At 32.2% G+C, this 15,226-nt stretch overlaps 1 protein-coding gene across 3 annotated transcripts; it reads left to right on the top strand.

Annotated features, from left to right (window-relative positions):
* LOC109346454 (protein FANTASTIC FOUR 3-like) lies at window positions 8,111-9,326 on the top strand. 3 transcript variants are annotated; one of them, XM_019586022.1, is made up of 2 exons: window positions 8,111-8,236; window positions 8,267-9,326. In XM_019586022.1, exons 1-2 carry the CDS (start codon window positions 8,137-8,139, stop codon window positions 9,262-9,264), a joined length of 1,098 nt encoding a protein of 365 aa, XP_019441567.1. In that variant the 5' UTR covers window positions 8,111-8,136; the 3' UTR covers window positions 9,265-9,326. The 3 variants fall into 3 exon arrangements, with proteins under 3 accessions (XP_019441567.1, XP_019441566.1, XP_019441565.1); XM_019586021.1 differs by having other exon boundaries at window positions 8,111-8,589; window positions 8,620-9,326; XM_019586020.1 differs by having other exon boundaries at window positions 8,111-9,326.

Genomic DNA, 15,226 nt, shown 5'->3' with positions numbered 1-15,226 from the left:
AGTCACTCATATTTAATTATTATTAATTATCAAATAAAATTTATTAAATATTGGCTTAAAAGAAAAAGAGAATGATATGGCAAAAGAAGTGACTATGGTGAAACCTTCTTGTGGCCAAGTAAAATGAGTGGCTATAGTGTAACCTTTTTTATAGCCAATGAGAAGAAGATGTTGTGGTGAAACATCTTTGTTTTTGGCCATACAATCCTCAAGACTTTGGATATAAATAGGAATACTTCAAGCCATTGTAAGACACACCAATATTCTAGCTTTAGTGCGTATTCTCTCTTCTTCTTTTGTTCTAATATTGTGAGAGTGATATTGGGTGTACTTGGGTTTTGGGAAGTGAGTGAAACACTTGAGTGAACTTGTAATTCTCTTTTATCATAGTGATAGTATCATTGTTGCTCTTCAACCGTGGACGTAGGCAAATTGCCGAACCACGTTAATTTCTCGGTGTCATTTTCTCTATTTAAATTTCCTCCATGTGTCTTCTGCTACAACAAACTGGTATCAGAGCTCGTAGAGCTCTTGCATGCTAAGCCGTACGATCTAAAAGAAAATTCTTAGTATGCTCTGTGTTTGCAGCATTGTCTGATCTTACACACCAGAAAAGAATTGTTCTTGTTACTGGAAAGGTATAATAGTGTGAAAGTGCATGTCTAGGAAAGTTCTGTCTTAGGAAAGACCTGGTATTTAAGCGTGTCTGTTAAGACCCACCTCTCTTTCCTGGGAGCTTTCCTGGTGTATGTTCACGGACTACGATACTGTTCTGGTATACGGTTATCATGGCGAGTGCTAAATTTGATTTGGAGAAATTTAATGGAGAAAATGATTTCAACCTATGGCGATTGAAGATGAAAGCTCTACTAGTTCATCAAGGCTTGGGAAAAGCCTTGGAAGGTAGAAACAAGTTACCACAGAGTCTGACCGAGGACGAGAAGGATGAGTCACTCACTAAGAGGCTGTATTTGAAGAAAATAATATATACTCTTTAAATGCAGGAAGGAAAGCCCATAAAAGATCATCTGGATGAATTTAACAAAATTATTCTTGATCTAAAGAATATTGATGTTAAAATTGAAGATGAAGACCAAGCAATTCTTCTACTATGTTCCCTTCCAAGTTCTTATGAGCACTTCATCGACACCATGATGTATGGTCGAGAAGATCTGACCTTAGACGAAGTAAAGGCGGCGTTGCACTCAAAAGAACTGAAGAAAAGAGTATCATATTCGAGATCTGAAGGCTCAGGTGATAGTCTTTTTGCCAGAGGAAGAACAGAGAGGCGAAATCAATTTGGTGAAAGAGGGAAATCTAGGTCCAAGTCTAAAGCGAAACCTAGAAAGTATAAATGCTTTCATTGTCACAAGGAATGGCATATAAGAAAGAATTGTCCAAAGCGCAAAGGCAAGGAAAATATTTATGAATATGGAGATGCAGCTGCAGCAAATGACTATGATAGTGCAGATGCACTAATAATCTCAGAGCACGATTCAAAAGATGAATGGGTACTTGATTCTGGATGCTCATATCACATGTGTCCCATTAAGGATTGGTTTTCAACTTACCAACCCTTAGATGGGGGCAAGGTCCTTTTGGGAAATAATGCTCCCTGCAAGGTCATTGGCATCGGCTCAATTAGAATCAAGATGTTCGATGGAATCGTAAGGACGTTGACAGATGTAAGGCATGTTCCAGAATTGAAGAAAAATCTGATTTCCTTGGGAACACTAGATTCAAAAGGTTATAGCTACAAAGGTGAAGGTGGAGCTATAAGAATATCTAAAGGCGCTATGGTTGGAATGAAAGGAAAGAAAGAGAGTAGTCTCTACATGCTACAAGGAAACACAATCACGGGTGTTGCTGCTGTCTCATCAACAAGTGATTATGATGTCACCAAATTGTGGCATCTAAGAATGGGTCATGTTAGTGAAAGAGGCCTAGCCGAGTTGGCCAAGCAAGGATTGCTATGTGGTCAACAAGTCGGGAAGGTAGACTTCTGTGAACATTGCATTTTTGGGAAGCAATGTCGAATAAAATTCAACAATGCAGTTCATCGAACAAAAGGCACGTTGGATTATGTACATTCTGACTTGTGGGGTCCTTCCCAAGTACCTTCTCATGGTGGTAGGAGATATATGCTAACTTTCATTGATGATTATTCAAGGAAGGTTTGGATCTTCATTTTGAAACACAAAAGTGAAGCATTTGTGAAGTTCAAGCAGTGGAAAACCTTGATCGAAAAGCAAACTGGGAGGAAGATCAAGCGACTGAGAACTGACAATGGCCTAGAGTTTTGTAGCAGAGAATTCGGAAACTTTTGCAAGGATCATGGTATTGTCAGACATTATACTGTGAGGCACACTCCTCAACAAAATGGACTTGCAGAACGGATGAACAGAACCTTACTTGAAAGGACAAGGTGTATGTTGTCAAATGCTGGATTGCCAAAACAATTCTGGGCGGAAGCTGTCAATACAGCTTGTTACTTGATCAACAGATGTCCATCAACGGCTATTGACTTTAAAACTCCAGAAGAGATGTGGTCGGGTGTTCCTGCAAATTATGATAATTTGAGGATATTTGGTTGCCCTGCATATGCTCATAACAAAGAAGGAAAACTTGATGCAAGAGCATTGAAATGCATTTTTCTTGGATATCCTGATGGTGTAAAAGGATATAAGTTGTGGTGGCCAGAGAAAAGAAAATGTACTATCAGTAGGGATGTTACTTTTAATGAAGCTGAAATGCTAAAGCCTCATAAAGAGTCTTCAAGTGAAAACAAAGACCCTAGTATCTCGGAGAAGGTGGAGTTTGAGGTGGAGCCAACGAAGGAAAATACATTTAATCAAGAAGAAGAAGTTCATGATGCATCTACTAGTAGTGATGTATCCCAATTGCAACATTATCAGTTGGCTAGGGATAGGCAAAGGAGACATATAAAACCTCCTGAGAAATATGGTTATGCTGATCTGGTGTCTTATGTTCTAAATGTTGCTGATGATATCAGCAATTGTGAGCCACAATCATATGAAGAAGCTATCAACAATAAAGAAGCTTCCAAATGGATTTCTGCCATGAGAGAGGAAATTGAGTCTCTTCATAAGAATCATACTTGGGTTCTTGAGAAACGACCAAAGTCTCAAAAGGTTGTTGGATGCAAATGGGTCTTCAAGAAGAATAAAGGAATCCTGGAGTTGAAGATGCAAGATTCAAAGCGCGATTCGTGGCCAAAGGTTTTACACAAAGAGAATGAATTGATTTCAATGAAGTTTTCTCCCCTGTGGTAAAACATAGCTCTATTCGCATCCTACTTGCCATTGTAGCTCAATTTGATATGGAACTTGAGCAACTAGATGTCAAAACAACATTCTTGCATGGTGAGTTGGAGGAACAAATCTATATGAAACAACCTGAAGGATTTGAAGTTCAAGGGAAGGAAGATCATGTTTGCTTACTGAAGAAATCCTTATATGGCTTAAAACAATCTTCTAGACAGTGGTATCGACGGTTTGACACCTTCATGCTCGAAAATGGCTATTGTAGAAGTGAGCATGATAGTTGTGTCTACTACAAGAAGCTGGCAAATAAGTCATTTATCTATCTCCTTCTTTATGTTGATGACATGTTGATCGCATGTAAGAACATGTCAGAAATAAAAAGCTTAAAAGCTCAATTGAGCTCAGAGTTTGAAATGAAGGACTTAGGAGCTGGAAGGAAAATTCTAGGAATGGAGATTCAGAGAGATAGAAAAGAAGGGACGCTCTTTCTATCACAAAAGAAGTATATTGAGAAAGTGTTGGAACGATTTGGCATGCAAAATGCTAAACCAGTCACTACTCCATGAGCGTCTCATTTCAAACTTTCGATGGCCTTGTGTAAGAAAATACCCAGTGCAAATAATCCTGCTGACATGATGACGAATCCAGTTCCAACAACGAAGTTCAGACATTGTCAGGACTTGATTGATGTCCAGAATCTCTAGTTGGCATGAAGAAGAGCAACATGAAAATAGTTATGATAGTCTTTTAGCCAAGGTGGAGATTTATTAAATATTGGCTTAAAAGAAAAAGAGAATGATGTGGCAAAAGAAGTGGCTATGATGAAACCTTCTTGTGGCCAAGTAAAATGAGTGGCTATAGTGTAACCTCTTTTGTAGCCAATGAGAAGAAGAGGTTGTGGTGAAGCATCTTTGTTTTTGGCCATAGGATCCTCAAGGCTTTGGCTATAAATAGGAATGCTCCAAGCCATTGTAAGACACACCAATATTCTAGCCTTAGTGCATATTCTCTCTTCTTCTCTTGTTCTAATATTGTGAGGAATATTTTAGTGTTTAAGATATAAGTGAGTGAGAGTGATATTGGGTGTACTTGGGTTTTGGGAAGTGAGTGAAACACTTGAGTGAACTTGTAATTCTCTTTTATCATAGTGATAATATCATTGTTGCTCTTCAACCGTGGACGTAGGCAAATTGCTGAACCACGTTAATTTCTCGGTGTCATTTTCCCTATTATATTTTCTCTTTTCCTCCATGTGTCTTCCGCTACAATAAAATTAATATAAATGAATAGTAGATAATGTATTGAACATTTTATCTATTTAGTTATTTATTAACAGTTTTAAAGTTTTTTTTGTTTAAACTAACTTTCATTATATATATTTTTATCAATATCTTATTAAATGATCATTAATTGTACTATAAATAACAATGTCTGAATCTAAAAGTATAATGTCTCATTATATCCATAATATAAGGTTTGATTGTTTCCTCGTAAATTATATTAATCAAAAAAATTCAATTCATATAAAAAAAATAATTATTGAAAGAGAATATTCGGTAACTAAAAGAATATTATTGAATATAGCAAAATTATTGTGTAAAGTTTTTTTTTAATTTATTGGAGATTTGATTGTCTATTTTACCCTTTTTCAACAAGTGACATGATCGTTTATTAAATATGACAGTAAAGACTTATAGTTTTGAAGATCAGTTGTATTGAAATAACTGTGTTAAAGAAAACATGTGGAATTTTTCTCCTTCCTGTAAGTGTATTCTGAAATATATTAAAATAATTGATTCAGGAAGTTTAGTCTCAATTATATTAAAGGGGTCGATTGTATAATTCTCAGTTCACAAATTGTAAATCCACTAAAATCAGCCAAATCCATTATTCAAGGCGCTTAAGTATCATTGATTATATCATTAGATTTTCAATATATTTCCTTTTTTTAATGTACCAAAAAAGAATTGCAACTTTAAAGAAAAATCGTTTTTCGTTGAGTGCTGAGAGTAAAGATAAAGAAGTCGATAACCAAAACAAAAAAAAGAAGTCTAAATTTTTTGGTTAAAGAAAATTATTCCTCACGATAACTGTGATCGTATTCTTAACTTGTATATAAATGCGTATGGGTTGATTCATGGATAAACATAATTATTGGTTAGAGTAAATTACATTGACACTCCTAAGTTTTAGTGATATTACATAAATTATTTCTTACTTTTTATACCTATATAAATCTCTCATTTATAAGAAATAAGTGTAATATTTTAAACAAAAAATGTGATAAATGCAATTAAGTTAAACAAAAAATGATATATTGTGAAGACAAGTCCAAATAATATATGAGTCATTATATTATTTTTGGTTCATTACACTATATTATAAAAGCGATTTAAACAATATTTCTTTTTAGAATTGTTGATGTATTTTGTAACAAAAAATAATAAAGATACATTGATTTGTATATAATTTCGAATTGTCTACACAATATATCATGTTTTATTTAAGTTAATTGCATTATCATAATTTTTGTTTAAAATATTACACTTATTTATTCTTTTGCAGGGGAGGTGAGTGTAATGAAAGTATAAAAACTAGAGGATGTTTGTGTAGGTATAAAAAAGTAAGGGGTAATTTGTGTAATTTCAGTAAAACTCAGGAGATGTCAGTATACTCATTATATCTATTATAAATATAATTCATTTATCTCTTCTTAAGATGGATTATAACTTTATCTATATCCTTATTTTTAAAGATTCTCATAATTGTCCATTCATGATTTTCTATGATTCGAATAAATCTAAGGGTCAATTTACCATAACCTTAATAAATAAGGAGGATAAATTTTGTCTGAACTAGAATGTTGTAATTCATGTTTCAAGCACAATCTATCCCAAGTTGTTTTTTTTTTCTTTACTCCCTATTTTGATACAACCTATTGTGTTTATCTTGTGGCAAGACATTTGTAGTGGTATAACACTTTCATTAGATTTTTGATGACGACCAAAAATTTTAATTTTAATTTCTAAAAACAACATTTGTTAGTACGACTGCTCACACTCTTTATAAGAGATTAATTTCTTAGGTATAAGGTGAATGATATCCTTGATATTACAAAAAAATATTGCTGATAAAAAATTATATACTTTATTAGTTTTTTTGTATTTAATAATATATAATATACAAAGATGATCGGTGATAAATGGTGAAAATTAAAAAGTATTATGATGTGAATGCCACATAAACTATATGCTCTAAACTTGTTGTGGCAAACTATGATGAAGTTGTTTGAATTTGATGAACCATTAGACAGAACATGTCCTGCTGAGTTGGACTCACTGTTGGTGTATATTGAAGAATTTCAAACCTTATGCTGAAAATAAAGGCATGAGATCCTGTTTTTATGGCTCCAGATTTTCCCTAAACGCAATCATTGATGCATATAGCAGGAAATCTTTCAAACATCTACCAACCAAAGTTACCACTTTGGTAAATCACAAAATCTTGAAAGTAAATGGGTAAAATGTGGTCTGAAACTAATTATTTAAAATTTTAAATTATTATTACATAAAATATATGTACACAAATGGTTTTATTATATATGTATATATAGGTGTTGTTTTAAATAGTAGTTGTTATTGGGATTGTGTTTATTACAATTGTGGTTGTTGTGTTGCAGATGCAGTCGTTGAAATGTGAATTATTTTGTGAGCAAAAATATATTTTTGATATTGATGTGGTTGAATTGCAGCCTGATATAGCCCAAATGCGATCGCATCATTATGATTGTGTGTCACATCATAATTGTAGTGTAATGTAGTTGCGGCTCTAATATTGTGGCCATATCACATGATACAGTCCACAATTTGAAAGACTAGTATATATATATATATATATTATATATACTATACGAAATGTGTCTTTAAATTATAATAGAGTTTTTTAAGCTTGAAATTATCTTGTTTGATATTTAAATCCTCATTTGATTCTATTTATCATTTTCTATCTACTACTTGGAAGATAAAAACTCAGCAGTTACCATTGCGCTTCAAACCAGTGTGCTGATGTTTCATTTCATCTCTAACTTTCTCTAGAATAAATATATAACAATCAACCTAAATTTTGACTCAACATGGTATTCTGAATCCTTAGACAAATAACTATGGATGCCAACAAAATAACTACTTATAGACCCTGCATGTAAAAAGGAAAGATATCACCATTAAAGTAATATTTGACAGAATCCATTTTTGCTTTGGCCTTTTTTCTGTTGGCTTTCTTTTGGAAAGAATGATAAATCTGGTAGAAATATATTTGATGTCCCAAAAAGTATATATTTTGTGTCACACACATGCGTATCCTATTTATACATTTATTTCATGTTTCCACATCAGGACATACCTAAAAGCCCAAATTTATGGAAACTTAAGATAGCCATGAAGGGAATTTCTGCAGAAAACTATTACCCTCTGACATTAGGTCTGAAACAAAAATACTACCAACATGAGGATCTTCTTTTTCTTCTCTGCTTCCCTGATTTTTTCTTACTTTGAAAAATACATTTTTTTTTATTCTACTTTGTATTGTGTGGTGGACTAAGTGTTGTATAATTCTAGTGGTGCAAAAGTCTCCTATTCCCTACTATGACATAACCCTCTAGCACTTTTTTGGACTACAAATTTACTCTCAAATCCATCACTTCTTCTCCATGCCAATTCCCACAATCTCTTTCATTCTCTCCTCAAAGAACAAACTCTATATTCCTCTGTTTTTTCCTCTGCCTCCACCACTTTCTTCTAGGTTTATTTCCATTCCTACCTCTTTCCTTAGCTTTGAATCTTAACCATCTCTAATGTCTGCAATTGTGTGCCATGGTTTGCAGTCACATATTGAGTCTCAGATTGTTGAGTCAAGAACACTCAGGTTGAGGTTACCTTCCTCAAAACCATTTCCCACCCACTCTCAACAACCCTTTGATTTAGCCTTCAAACCATGTTTATGGGATTCAAACATCAAAACCAACAACCATGAAGAAAGCAAAAACAACAACAAAATAGAGACACAAACAGCCTTATCCTCCAACCCTAATAACACAAGTAGTTGGAGTTTTCTTGAAACACTTTCCAATGTCTCCACCAATGAAATATCACCACAATATGTTCACCCTCAACATAATCGTTCCTCCCTGATACTCAGCCCAAGGAGCCTTGAACTATGCACTGAGAACCTAGGGAGTGAAAGTGGCAGTGACATTGTAGAGAACGAAATTGACATGGACATAAACATGAACATGAACATGAACATGGTCTCTTTATCGGATATGAATACAAGGGAGCAAAGACAACCTTGTAAAGTTTTGGCAGCTAAGAAAGGAAAAACCATGAATTTTCCACCTCCTTTAACAACAATAACAGGATCAGAATCTCTACGTGTGATGCCACACCGTGAAGACGGAAGGCTTGTGATTGAAGTTACCAAGGCCCCACCAATGTTTGTTTCTTCCTTTCATGCTGAGAGAAGCCATGGCCGTCTTCGCCTCCACCTTTTGAATAATCACATCCCATGTTTTGACCCAGAAGATGATGAAGAAGAAGAAGAAGAAAAAGATGTTGATTATGACTTTGATGAAGAATTTGAAAATGAAATGAATGGACATATTGAATGTGTTGAAGAAGGAGTAGAAGAAGTTGATGATGATGATGATGATGTTACATGTGAGAGTTCTATGTTGGTTGAGAATAGTGTGGGGTTAGACCCTATTATTGTTTCTGGGTTTAGTGAAGAATTTGAAAATGGAGTGAATGGACAAAGAAGAGATGCTGAAAAAGGAGAAGAAGAAGTTCATGTTGATGATGGATATGAGTGTGATATGAGAATGGAAAAGTATGAAAGGTTAAGAAGGTGCAAAGAAGGTGGTGAACATGAAAACATTGAATTCATGTTAAATTGGGGTGAGCCACGATGGGTGGTTACTTCATAAACCAACCTAGGAACTTTGAGATTCACTAGTATTATTAATAAAACCTTTATTGCATTTTATCCTTATTCAAATTTCCTTTTTATTTTTAAGTATGATTTTGTTTAAATGAATTCTCCATGTTTTCCCATAAACTGTGCTTCTGGTCGATAGTTATTACTGTGTCTTATATAATCTTAATATTGGATAGTCCATCAAAAGATGCAACTGCTTACACATGTTAAAGGAATTTTTTTAACAATACAGATTTTAATTATTTTTAATAAAATAATATAAAAAATTATCAAACTCTATTATACCTTCATACTCCAGAAACACAGTGAAACACAGTGAAACTCAGACATATTCAGATGGCAATGCCTGTACCCATTTTGCAACTTTGAGTAGCCAAAAGTTGATTGACTCTCGGTAAATTCTATTGGTATTATGTCCCATAGTAGATAAATAGTAACATTTTTTATAGGTAACTTTTCACCCTTTTATAAAGACTAACTACTTTCGGGGCCTGTGTAATATGACATATCTATTAAACTCTATTATTATTATTACTTTTCTAATTGATTATCATTACTGCTGGATATAGTAGTGGACAAAATTTGATACGAAATATTCATTCATACTAAACCTCGAGGAGAAGGGTACTTACTTATCCACCGTAATAGTAAAAATATGGTGAAAGTAATATTATGTATACTTTATTTAGTTAATATTGTGGATCTTGCAACAAAATATACTATTATTATAATATTTCATAAAAGATTAAATGCTCAGCAAAGTAATATAATATGCCCAGCAACTTCAAATGTAAGAGATGAAGAGGTTGGATTCATATGTGAATAAATTTTTAGTGTGAATCATATTCTCTTTTTTAAGATCTTATGTTAAGTGAGATTTGTTTTTTGGAAAATCAAACATTTCATTGTTTTAATATAAACCAAAATGGTAATTGGTTCAAGTTGCATATACTTGTTTTTCCTTAAACAAGACCTAGGTTCTAGTCATATATGTATGTTAGACCAAAAAATATGATAAAAAATGAGAGTATAATTTATTCAAAGATCACAATTTGTTAAAAAATATTCTTAGAAGACATAGTGAAACCCAACAAACAAGTGATGCCAATTTCATTTCCTACCCAAAAGGTCACTTATCTCAGCAAGGCTTGATTATTCATCATGCATTTCTATTCTACAGTTAGTAGTTAGAACGTCAAGGTGTGGTGGCTCTATCTAAATGTTCTATTGTTCATGCAATTTTCATGATAAAAAGAAAAACTTGAATTAAGCTCCCTTATTGGTTGCAATGGAACCTTTTTTGCTCTTCTTTTGACCGAAAGAAAGGACACTGGCAATACCACTAGCCCCATGTCTTTGGTCAACTTGATTATTGTCTAAATCCAAAAGCGTATCCTTATGTAGATAATTGAATGAAGCAGCACTAAAATGGTTACCGTACGCTATACTAAGACAACCCCACAAAAGGATTCGTATCTATATCTGTAACGTACCAATCTGAGGGACCACCACTAGTCCCATATATGTAAAACTGAAACACAATCTTTGGTAACATCTAAACCAATCCTCTCTTTATATTTGATGGGTTTTATCATCTTTTACACATACTCCAACACAAATTGTAATTTTTTGATACTACTAAAAATATTCATCTTATAGGTAAAATATTAATATTTTTTTAGGATATGTGACTACCCCACCTAATAAGAACATGATTCCTCTCCAGTTTAGATTGTACTCTCCATTACTGGGAATGTGAGAGGGGCAATTTTTTAAAATTATTAATTTATAAAAAAGTAAAAATATGAACCATTGGATTTTTGTTATTCCATGTGTCATAATCATACATATGCACTGTCCTCTCCATTAATGGAGAGGAGCCAGACTCTCGCCTAACAAGTATTGTTTTTTAGTCTTTCTAAGTATTATACCACTAAATCAACAACTTATTGGTGAAAGTAAACTAGTTGAGAGAAATAAAACTTACTTTAACAATCAGTCGAAAAGGATTAGGTTTCCGCTATGGGATGTGATACACATGATTAAAAAAAAAGTGATCCACTAATGAGTGATGTAGAGTGGGGGTGTGTGACATTGCCTTGTGGGATGGGCCACACGCTCCCAATTACTCCCATCCCACATTGTGCACCAACCCTGCTGTTGTGGCCGTTGTTGTTTAGGTAATGCTCTCATGTATCCGTACCCTCTTGTCATGTGCAAACATGTACTAGTAATATATCCTGACATGAGTACCGTTACATGAAAGAGTAGTAACATGTTACTCCTTTCAATGTTTTTAAAGTAATGTTTCATTGTCTCTTCGTCACTCAGGTATGTCTTTTTAGGTAATGATCATTAAAGTAAATCATGTTAGGCCGTACCAAATATCAATCTCCAATATTGCTTAATTTGAAAATATATACAACTATGTCTAAGTACGGCTAATTAAACTTTTTGGCTTAACTTAAGTACATATAATATATTCAGCTATTCACTTATGGCCAGTTATGTTATTGTAATGATCATCAATCTTTGTATAGAACTGTGATACTAAACAAGTGACCAAGTACGAGTTCTTTAGTGTCGTCTTAAAAATTAAGTACTTTGCTCACTCATGCCAATATATATTCAAGAGAAAAATAATAAAGATTAAAGCTTAGCCCTCATCACCAACTTTTTTCTAAGAATATGTTTCTGTATTTTTTGTAATCAGCGAAAAAAAATTCAGTTAATAGAGTATCAAAGGTAGGGAATTACAAGAAATTACAAGATTCTAATTTAGGAAAATATGATGTATCTAAAAAATGTATGTAACTGGTCTAAAACAATTTCATATGACAATCTCGTGGGTTTGCAACCTAGTTAGAGTAGATCATTATAGACTTGTCACTTCTACCATTAATCCAAGACCAAGATCTGACATTTTCTTGAAACAATATTTTTGTGTATGATGTTAGATTCTCTCTTTAGATTTATTCTATATATAATTAAGAAGTTCTTAGACCTGAAATTTGAAAGTTGGGTCATTAGAAGTTCTCAGACCTGAAAGGATGAATATGAATACATAAATTAATCTTCATGCAACGTTTACACAATTCTCTGTATGCAATTTAACTAGTTTATTGTTATGGGATTTGCATATATAATATTTATATAAGTGAGTACACTAGATCCTTAAAAATCAGTAAAGTAAAATATTGTACGTAATTTATATAAGGGATTAACAATAAGTTAAACAATGCAGATTAAAATTTCTGTGTAAACAAAAGTTGAAGAACATAAACGCAATGCTTATGAGACACTTGAGGTGGATGGTTTTTTATGCTTTGCTGGCTGTAGTAAGCCGACCAACCAATATGATCTCTGTGGGAAAACGTGGGCACGTTGGTATAGGTTTTATTTTTTTAATAAAAATGTTTATTCTGGTTAAAAAAAGATGCAAAGAAAGATGAAATCAGCTCTCTATTATTTTAGAAATTATATTTTCAATTTCTTTCAAAAAAAAAAGTCACTTTGACAAAACTTATTCTAATCAATCGGGTCCACGTATATATCTTGGATAGAGATTAATCATTCAATTGTCTCAAACAGTTCATTCTCTGTCTCTCAGAACTCAGATAGATATTATCACATTAAAATATTTAAAAAAAATAAAAATTTGATATTATGATTAACCCAAGATAAAAAATGATAGACAATTTAGGACAAATAAAATATGTAGATATAGCTTCTACTTTCACGGAATGGAGGATGTAATTCCTCATAAGAAAAGAGAAGATAAATCATAAATGATCTCAAAGCCAATTTCATCCAACCATTCCTATATGTCATCAAATCACATGTTGATAAATATATGGACCCAACTAGCAATGCAATAGTTTTACCTTTTTTTTCGATGAGTAATAGTTTTACCTAAAACCCACTTGACATTTTAATCTTGAAAATATTAAATAACTTGAGGGAGCAATGCAATAATTTTGCCTACAACCTAACATGGCAACTTATAAAGCCAAATAAAGGAATAGCTAGAGATACACGTTGTTCTTTTTGTTGGTTTGGTTTTTGTGAGAGAAAAAAATTTAGATTAAACTATACAAATTTCATTAGTTTGATTTAGTTGGATCACTGAACATTTTGATCAAGAAACTTAAATTAAACCAACCAAATCAAGTCAATCATAATAAGTTTTGTTTCAGATGGATATATGCCGCACCATGTCTGATATATAAATTAAAATAGCAAGAAAAAACATAAAATTTATAAAATAAATTGATGGTAATTAAATACAGTGGGACATTACGCACGTTTCAAAACAATTAAGTTGTTCCTAAAATTCTATATTATAATCTTACAAGTGATAAAGAAGTTTCTTTAGGATGATAATTCATCTATAAAAAATTCGTCAAGATATGAGTTTGAGATTTTGCTTAGTACATTATTTGTGACGAGTAATTCAGGTGGTCCAATAAAAATTGCCAAACATGATTTTGAGTTAAGTATAATATTGATGCAGAGTTATATACCATTAGATCCTTTTCTCTTTTGAGTTTGTATAGGTTACTATAATGTAAAAGGTTTTTGTGGAGCACACGCTTAGCCAAGCAAAAACTATGTCTTTAACATAACAGAGATTTATTGTCCAAAAAAACTATCTGAAGTAGAATTTCATCAAACAATATAAAAATATTAATTTTAATTTTAATAATTTTTTAATTAAATGACATATTTTAGTTAATATGTGGAACACAAACGTTAATATTGAGGATGACATGAGATGTTGATTCCTTATAACATAGATTCTTTGAGGATTTGGGTGGTTGCGCCTACAGATATCAGCAATTCTTTTGTTTTTTATGCTCTTGGGACCATTTATCTGAGTGTTAAGTTTGTTCTTTCATTTCGGATGCATAAAAAATAGACATTTATTTGAAATGTCAATAATCAGAAATTCTCAATATTTTTACTTTAAAAACATTATTATAGACTATCCTAAAAATCTTCTCAACTATACAAAAATGACATGTTATTTTTTTAATTTTATGGTCAATTAATGATTCCATGCGTTTGTTCGAGCTTTAACTTTTGGTTTTAGTCGATTAGATGTGACGAAATGACTAAGCTCAATAATTTCGGGTTGGAATACGTCATACATAAAAAAAACAAATAAATTTAATCAATTCTTAATCATTCATCAATTGAGTATTAAAGACTATTTAAAGAATTTTCGAAACTCAGTAAGGCTGTGTCTAATACCATAAATGTTTTCACATTTTTGGGAATATCTTATTTGAAATGTGAGATTTTCATGTTTGTTAAAAGATTTAGAAAATTGTTTGAAAAGGTAACATTTACAATAATCTTAAAATGGGGAGAGATGGAAAGTTGGATTATCATGTTTTAAGATGTGAATCTTGAATTTTCTTGTGAATATCAATTTTGTATATAAAGTACTAAACTTTTGTATAATTATCTTCCTACTCTCTTGTTTTTTAGTTAAAGGTAGTTTTTTTTTTGAAGAATTAATCAAGGATTCCAATAATATTTTATATCAACTATGCATAAATGAAGTATAGAATATAACTAACTTAACATATATCAAACACTTACTCCAAACCAAGAAGGGGTCTAGTGGTGTATGTCTTTAGGATTGGAAAAGAGTCGAACCAGAGTTTAACTCGGTTTAGCTCGATAAGGATTGATTCAGTTCAAAACTCGACTCGAGTTTGATACAAGTTATGTTTTTAGCTCGAATTCAACTTGGTTAAAGTTTGTTAATTGTTATGTTCAATTCAAATGATTCATTTGGACAACTCAAATAATTAATTAAAAATTGAAAAATACTTCAAAAGGTTATATATAATCTTTTTTATATATATAATAATAATAAATATAAAAAATAATGTATGAGTCATAATAAACATAAAAATTAGTTTATATAAATATATATGTAT

Source organism: Lupinus angustifolius, chromosome LG04 (assembly GCF_001865875.1).
Source record: "Lupinus angustifolius cultivar Tanjil chromosome LG04, LupAngTanjil_v1.0, whole genome shotgun sequence".
Classification (NCBI taxonomy): Eukaryota; Viridiplantae; Streptophyta; class Magnoliopsida; order Fabales; family Fabaceae; genus Lupinus; species Lupinus angustifolius.
The sequence above is the reverse complement of the archived record's forward strand: the minus strand, read 5'-3'. Positions and strand labels throughout refer to the sequence as shown.

Coding starts and splice junctions, on each gene's coding strand:
- LOC109346454 (XM_019586020.1), top strand. CDS start 8,137: ATGTCTGCAATTGTGTGCCATGGTTTGCAGTCACATATTGAGTCTCAG.